We start from the raw sequence: 8221 nt of genomic DNA, 5'->3' as shown, positions 1-8221 counted from the left end.
CTGGCTCCACTGGCTCCACAGACAGCCTGTCCACAGAGCTCAAGCTGCTATGCAAGATTCTCTTTGGATCCTTTCTATATATAGAAATTCTTTGAAGTTAGATACATATAACAGAATTTCAGATAACGCAAACCAAGTACCTGTCCACATTCTATTCATACACATGCACATTCCGCTCACAACGGGTGGCTCGAATAAGATCTTTAATGAATCTCTCCATTACTCAACCTCATGCATGCACCACATCCTCACTTTTGGCTTCATCTCTATGATTCTGAAACCATTTATTCGCTATCATTTCACTATGCTGCTCCAGATACTCTTTGCTATTCATTTCCGTCAACCTATATATTCAGATACATCCATTAACCACAGATGGGTCCATTGAGGTTGGGTATATAGCAGATCAAAATATTCATGGGCAGAACGCAAAGTTACTTGGTAAAGGACCAAAGCGTAGCCCAATTAAACTATTTATTCTTTTATGAATGTAATAATAGTAATAGTGATAGTGATTATATAAACATTGCCCAAAGTTTTGTATAGATTTAAAAAAGCTATTTACAAGGTTGCATGTAGTAAAAATATAGACTCCACACGACTTTCACACGTTTGACATTCAGCCTTTTTGACCCAATATTGTTTGGTTTGGCGACTTTCAGATTACAGAGAACTCAAAATAGACACACACGGGTCGAAATTGTACCGATGATGAACTGTTTAAGTTATTAGAGAATGACAAGAAATGAATGTACATGTTTTACAGAAATTATGGAACAAGAAGTTATGGAACAACATGGGTCAATTAGGGCATACCTACTGATGGTGCGATCTTTTGCGAATCCCAATTCATTATCAACACAAAGGTCAAAATCGTCATTCTTTCTTGATCTTGAAGAGGTTCTAGGTGCTACATTATGCGCATCTGCGATCGTCACAATCCTCTCAAATAGGTCAAAAGGAGTCCCCTCGGCGGTACACACCAACCTTCCCTTGTTCTCATACATAACCTATAAGTTCAAAATATATAATATAAATAAGTATGTTAAAAATGTGGTCACAAAACAAACACATAAGAGCTAAAAAGAAACGAGACTAACATCAACCAAAGTGACAAACCGATAAGCTGCAGTCCGATTGTGGAGACCGAATATTGGGACACCATCCAAAGCCAGGGTGTGAAATTTCTCTGCCATTGAAAACAGGTCAACAAATTAGACCTTTAACAAAAATATTTACATGCATTTTCGAACGTCTTCAAAACCAAGATGCCTTTGTTATGTAGTATTTGTTAAAGACTATGTTGTCACTTCCTTATAAAAAAAAAAAAATAACTAGAAATACTTCGAAGAATCCTCATAGTTTACGTTGACTTTCAAAGTCAAACTATACCGAATGTTAAATCTCTTTTTTTTTTTGAAAGGCAAACCCCCAAAGTGTAGCAGGTGGGGATTGAACCTGGGTCTCTTTAGAACTTTCCAAGCATCTTACCACCAAGCCACCCCTTGGGGTGCATCCCCGAATGTTAAATCTTTAAATCTTTAATTACGGAACAAGCAAAACAACCTGAAATGCTTTCAGTAAACTTACTACATAATCCAAAATAGTCTGCAGCACCAATAGGTTTGTCACAGAGTTCCTCAAAAGGAAAATATGCACATTTGTTAGCCCCCAACGGTACCTACCCATCACACCGTAATGATACAATTAACACATCATTCATTTTGATATATCACTGACCAAAAAGAACATAAAAACGTATTTTTACTTGATATTTCACAAACCAAATTAAAGCGATCTTTTCTTAACGGAACAAGTTTATCAAAAATTAAAATATATACCTGCAGTCTCCTGCCCATAACAACTTCCACCTCTTGAGGATGAGGTGTATGTTCCCCAATCAACTCATTAAATCTTTGCATAAGAAAATCGGATGTACCATTCTGTATGAAGTAGAAACCTTCTTCTGCCTGCACTTCAGAACATAATTCAAAATTGGATATAATATTAATATATTAAAGTGAAAAGATTTGGCCTTTTACCGAGGTCCTTCTTCTGTAGTCCACAGACGAACCGATTTCATGTACTATGCATCGTTCCTGCACTCATACATATTTAAGACGTAGCAGAATATTTATTTTAGATGGTCAAACATTTTCTGTATATTGTTAACTTAGTCGAACTTTGAAACTTTCACATGACAAAAAGGTGTCAAGTGTAAACTAGTTAAAGACTACCTTGAGAGTGGAAATGAATGGCAGAAAAAGGTCTCTTTGCAATCCACGTTCATACAGATTATCGGGAGCACGATTTGATGTAGCAACAAGTATCTATACTTGCATAACAAACACATGAAGAAACATTATGGTATGAATAAAATAAAATAGAAAAGCGAATATACATTTTGTAATGTTTTGAACACTTACAGCACCATTGTCAAAAAGATGTTTAAATAAGCGGTTTAATATTAAAGCATCAGCCACATCATTAACCTAATAAATAAGTAAAAAGTAAATCAGTAGATAATTCATAGTTATAAATGAAGGGTATTTTATACATTATGGCGCAAGTCGTAATGTACCATGAATTCATCTAAACATAGTAAAATGGACTCATGAGAAATCTCGCCTGCAACAACTTCAAGTGGGTCAGATACTCCTCTGTGTCTCTGCATTACAAAAGAGAAGACAAATCAATATTTTAAATAATCATAATTAATCATAAGTTTCATAATAAAATGAGCTTGTGTAAGCAATATTAGTTTACAGATGCATTTAAATTTGCACTGTGCATAAAGTATAAAACTTAAAAACATTTTTTGAAGCCGAAACAATGTGTTTGACTTCGAAAGTTAAAATGTGCCTCTTTTAGCAATAAAATCTTGTGTTAAGACAATTAGAACAGAGTGTGAGCATTTGACCTGCAAACTGGTGTGAACGTTTAACATAAAGTCGTGAAAATGGATCCTCCTTTTCCTCCAATTGCAAGGCCTGTTGATGGAAATACATGACCGACCATATTTTAAAGGGTAATACATGACAGAAAACGGTCAAAGTCGGTCAAAGTTGCTAAAGTGTACCAATGCTTACAATCTCTTTTCAAATTATTTTTGTTTACTCAAAAGACTAGATAATTGTAATAATATATGTTCTGTAATTCTAAAAACTCGAGCATCACTTGACCCACCTGACCTATATTTAATCATGATAGTAAACCAACATAACAATTTTTCATGGTGTTATCATGATACTTACAATTGATCAAAAAACAAGTCCATCAACATGGTTTTTCCAGTGCCAACTCCACCATAAAGATAGAGTCCTTTGACCGGTGAAACCGAAGACTGAGGTATAAAACGGGACCATAACCACCTACTCCTGAAATCAAAATAAGCACCGGTCAGTCCATGTCCGATATCAAAATAAGCAACATTGTGACTTCAAATTTCATAACAAAGTTTAAGTTGAAGGGTAAAAACGGTAGAGGTATAATAACATAGAAAGTCAATTTGAACTTGCAACAGTATTACCTCCCCGTTTTTCCAGGATCAGAATAACGATCCAAATGACATGCATGTACTGAGCTACCAAGCTCGTCATAGAGTCGTTGAATTTCTCTTAAGGTTCCTATCTGGAAATGAGAAACCATAAACTAATTATTTAAAATATTTAATCTATATACAAATCTATAATCATTGTTTCAAAAAAAGTCAGTTAAGTCGGCCGACGCGTCGGTTTGGGGACAAGCACAAGCCCGTCCCATTTCTTGCCCAAAAACGCCTAAAAAGTTGGTCAACGCTGAAAAGTCGGGTCAAAGTCGGGCTGAGTCGGTCAAAGTCAAAGTTGGTTAAAGTTAGGTCAAAATTTTAATATTTTTTGAAACTGGATTTTGTGCCCTATATATAATTGAAATATTTACGTTTTATGTTTGATATATTTATGTGTAATGTGTAATATATATATATATGTATAACTTATATTTACTAAGAGTCAATGTTGGTCAACGACTGACTCGTGCCTCTAAGTTCCAGACCGACTCGTCCCCGACTCGTAACTTTTACAACCTTGTCTATGATATTTTGGACAAAAAGTTTCTAGAAGCCCGACTGGACTTTTTTGACCAAATGCACAATTATTTTAACCCACCCAACTAGCCACCTCTACAGCATATCACTAGGTAATACAACGTACGTAAGAAGATGTACCTGACAATTATCACCATCTTCAAGTTCACCTGCATTTATTCTCCGTTCATATTCCACAAGGGGCCCGGTTCTCTTCGCTTCTGGTTTTCACATAGCACATTTACTAAGATACATCACAAAAAAAGAGACCAAACTAGATAAAATTCAAATTTTCAAACCTTCATAATTTACTTTAGCAGCATCAGCTGACAAAGCTCTTGAAAACATATATGATGGATGTCCATAGTTACACATATACACGTTGTATCTTACTTCTTTTAACATCATTCTTGGATTTAACAATGGTCTTTTCGCTTCATAATGGCGAAATACCGAGTGAACTAGTCCCGAAGATTTGACCAAAGCTCTCCTCATTTCCAGTCCAATAGTTGTAAGTTACAAAATTCTGTGTCGAATTACAACTGCTTAACACCTCCAATTCCTAAAGACCAATTGCAAATAAATAGATAAATAAATTAGTAATACAATAAATATGTATCAGAATATATCATAGTTATTGATTCCAACACTAGAGTTTGGTTTTGAATTTTATAGTCAAACTAATGGACTATTAAATTCAAAATAGATGAAGACTGAGTTTGAGTTTTGTAAAGGAACTTTAAATTTGTATTAAGAGTATCATTCTTAATGAGTCTTACCGTAAAAAATGTTATGAGCTCCGAAATTAGGAACGTAAATGTCGATTATCCGAAGTCAAGTGGACTCTAAATTCAATCTAATGGTTTAATGTCGATTTTGATTCAATGAACACAGTCAAATTCCGAAAACAACTTGTTATAAAAAAAATGACACCAATTAGGAATATATTACAGTAAGTGATTCCAAAAACTGAAGTTCGGTACTGACTTTTAGAGACAAACTGAACAAATCTGTAGTTCAAATAATTCAATTGGATTAAGATGAATTGGCTATTGAAATATAAGTTTATAACATACGATCTCATTTTCATACAAACAGAGACATTATAGTAGAAACTTATTATGAGCTACGAAACGAAAGACAACAATGTAATTTTCGATTTCAAGAAGCCAAAATAAGACTTGATTTGTGATATAATAAATATAAGAAAAAAAAAAAAAAAAAACAGGAATATCACCTTCAAGGGAAGGAAAAAAAAGGACAAAACTTTAAGTACTTGACAGAGAATCATGTTTTTACTTGTCTTGTGTATCATTCATATGAACATTTTCATAAATTCCAAATTTTGAAAAGGTAGACTGATTATTAGGCCAAAATTAGTACAGTATAATCTTTACAAACATCCTTATAAAATTTGAGGAATTGACCACCAAAAGTTCATATTTTTGACAAATTTTAATTTTTTTGATGCATACAAGAAATCAATAATTGTAAAAAATCAAGATATAAGTGTGATTTGAGTAATTAATAAGAATGGAAAAAAAAAAATACCTGCAACTCACACAAAAAAAAATAATAATAATAAAGCCTTAAAAATTCAAGAACAACCCTCAAGTGGGTGATCAATCAGATTAACTGAAATTACAAAATCTGTAACACCCAGAAAAATGGAAGATCAAACAGTCGACTGACTTCTTTTACCTACTTGTCAAAAAAATTGACCATCAAAAGTCAACACCTTTTGACAAACTCATGAAAATACAAATATACAATGTCTATCATTTTCATTATTATAAACTATTGTTTCGCTTCAAAATCAATAATTTTTGGTTACTTTGATCCCAAAAAGGAAAGAAATTTCAATCTTCGATAACACTATGGGTTGACAAAATTAAAAAATTTTAGCTATTGACAAAGCCTATGCATGCAGAATTGAATTGGGTGACTGATTAAGGTAACTTTAAACTACACTATAATTAAAAATAAAATAAATCAAACTAACAACACCTTGAGTCACTAAACACACATTTCTTATGATAATAATAAAATAAAAAAGATATAGTTGCATGCAAAAGGGGGAAAAAGGACTAAAGACTAGATGAATTCAAGAACAAACCTGAACAAAATCTCCAACACCAAGAATACAAAGTCTGCAAGATTTATCAATTTACTATTCTTGAAGGTTTCATATTGTTAACTTAATCCAAGAAGAAGCTAATAAATACAAGATTCATAAAGGATCAAGAACTCAAAGAACCCAATAAAAATGAATTCTTGAAGATAGATGAGACAGAGAGAAGGATAACAGAATATTGTGATGTATATGCTGTTTTATTAGTTTGTCATTAATGTAAATGTTTGAAATTTGGTAACAAAAGCAACGTCATAATCATTAAAATTAATATTATGGGGACTAAGATTAAGAAAACAAAATAAAACCAAACTAAATTGTTGGAACTAGAATATGGTGGCCAGAGGTTATGGGGTGGGGTGAAAGAAGGATAGGGATATTGTTGTCAAGATATAAAAAGGGTCCCTCAACCATCGAATTTATAATAAAGAACATATGAGATGGAGACCCATATCACCACGTCATTAAGATAATCTAACAGGATTACAGGGCATGAATGGCGAGTTTTTGGTTTTAATATTTTATTTTGAAAAATAATAAACATAACCCCTAAAAGCTAGTTAAATATTAAATTTAAAATTAACGCTTATATACTCTCTTCTTCTCAAATCTATTGTCCATTATTCCTTTTTTAGATGTATCAAATTAGTTGTCCAATTTCATGAATGAAAAAGAACAATATGATAAATTTCTTTTGTGTCCTTACTTTATACATGTATGACAAATAAATAGGTAAAAAGTAAGGGGTAAAATTAAAAGTGGACACAAAAGTACATGTGTCAGATATTTTTCCTTAAAATGTGTGTTTTTTGTCTGAGAACAATAGATTTGGAACGGAGGGAGTAATTAAAAAGTAGATTTTAGAGGTACATTTAAAATTCTCTATTTATACTAGTTTTATGAGCCCGTGCATTGCACGTCATTTGTATAAATTAGTAGTCGATAACGTTAATTTTGATACTTATCGAATGTATAATACAATTACAACTTGTATCGAAAACATTAGTATTGAATACTAACGCATAAATTATGAGTTCGTCCGTTGGAATCCTTTTAACTTCAATTGACAAATAATCGTTAAAACACCAAACATTAGCCCTAAAAAGTTGCTTTAAAACCGATCGTTAAGAATAATATTTTATTTACGTCTCCAATTGTATATGTTTTTATTACAAACTAATTTCATTATGTCAAAATCTCAAACGAAACAGAGTTGTCATACATCTAAATATCTATAAGGATTATTATATAATTATTTTAACTTCAATTGACAAACATGAGCTCGTGCGTTTATATAATATTATACACATAATATATTAACGTAATTTTTTAAATTTATGTAAACTGTAAATTAATTTTATATTATAAAATATCATTCATAAATAATATTATCATGTTAATAAAGAAATATCTATTTTTATTACAATAAGAATTATAGTACAATGGTTTTCAATATATGACCAATTATATATATATATATATATATATATATATATATATATATATATATATATATATATATATATATATTAAATCCGTGTATCGGTTTAATATACATTTAAAGTTATAATGATATTATCTATTTTATAATAGAACTAATTTAAATCTCATAATAATAATAATAATTATTATTTTAAAATAAATTGTTTAAAAAATCTATAAAATAATTTTTAATAATAATATAATATATAATATTAATAATATAATTTTAAAATTTACCATTATCAATATTGATATTGATATAATATTATATGATAATATTTTATAATATTATAGATAATGAAATATGTATATTAAATTAAATTAGAAAATATAATAATATAATTAATAGATGAAAATAACTGATAGACTGACACGTGTCAGGAATAAAGAAGGAGATAACAAGTGACATGAATTAATCACGAGTTGACACCTGCAATTATTGACACGCGCTTTATAAAATATATAGATATAGATTATATACGAATAAGAAAATTATAACTATGTTAGTGATATTTTGACTTTGATGCATGCGGTCATTAATATTT

At 30.9% G+C, this 8221-nt stretch overlaps 1 protein-coding gene across 1 annotated transcript; it reads right to left on the bottom strand.

The window, feature by feature from the left end:
- LOC139890633 (uncharacterized) lies at positions 1 to 6438 on the bottom strand. The gene is made up of 15 exons (XM_071873533.1): positions 6180 to 6438; positions 4363 to 4625; positions 4205 to 4284; positions 3530 to 3630; positions 3255 to 3377; positions 2921 to 2990; positions 2582 to 2668; positions 2427 to 2492; positions 2238 to 2330; positions 2043 to 2099; positions 1842 to 1970; positions 1591 to 1681; positions 1101 to 1189; positions 817 to 1010; positions 1 to 344 (listed from the first exon to the last, which is right to left on the bottom strand). Exons 2-15 carry the CDS (start codon positions 4556 to 4558, stop codon positions 230 to 232), a joined length of 1491 nt encoding a protein of 496 aa, XP_071729634.1. The 5' UTR covers positions 4559 to 4625; positions 6180 to 6438; the 3' UTR covers positions 1 to 229.
- Positions 6439 to 8221: the final 1783 nt, after the last annotated feature.

This window comes from Rutidosis leptorrhynchoides, chromosome 2, assembly GCF_046630445.1.
Source record: "Rutidosis leptorrhynchoides isolate AG116_Rl617_1_P2 chromosome 2, CSIRO_AGI_Rlap_v1, whole genome shotgun sequence".
NCBI lineage: Eukaryota > Viridiplantae > Streptophyta > Magnoliopsida > Asterales > Asteraceae > Rutidosis > Rutidosis leptorrhynchoides.
The sequence above is the reverse complement of the archived record's forward strand: the minus strand, read 5'-3'. Positions and strand labels throughout refer to the sequence as shown.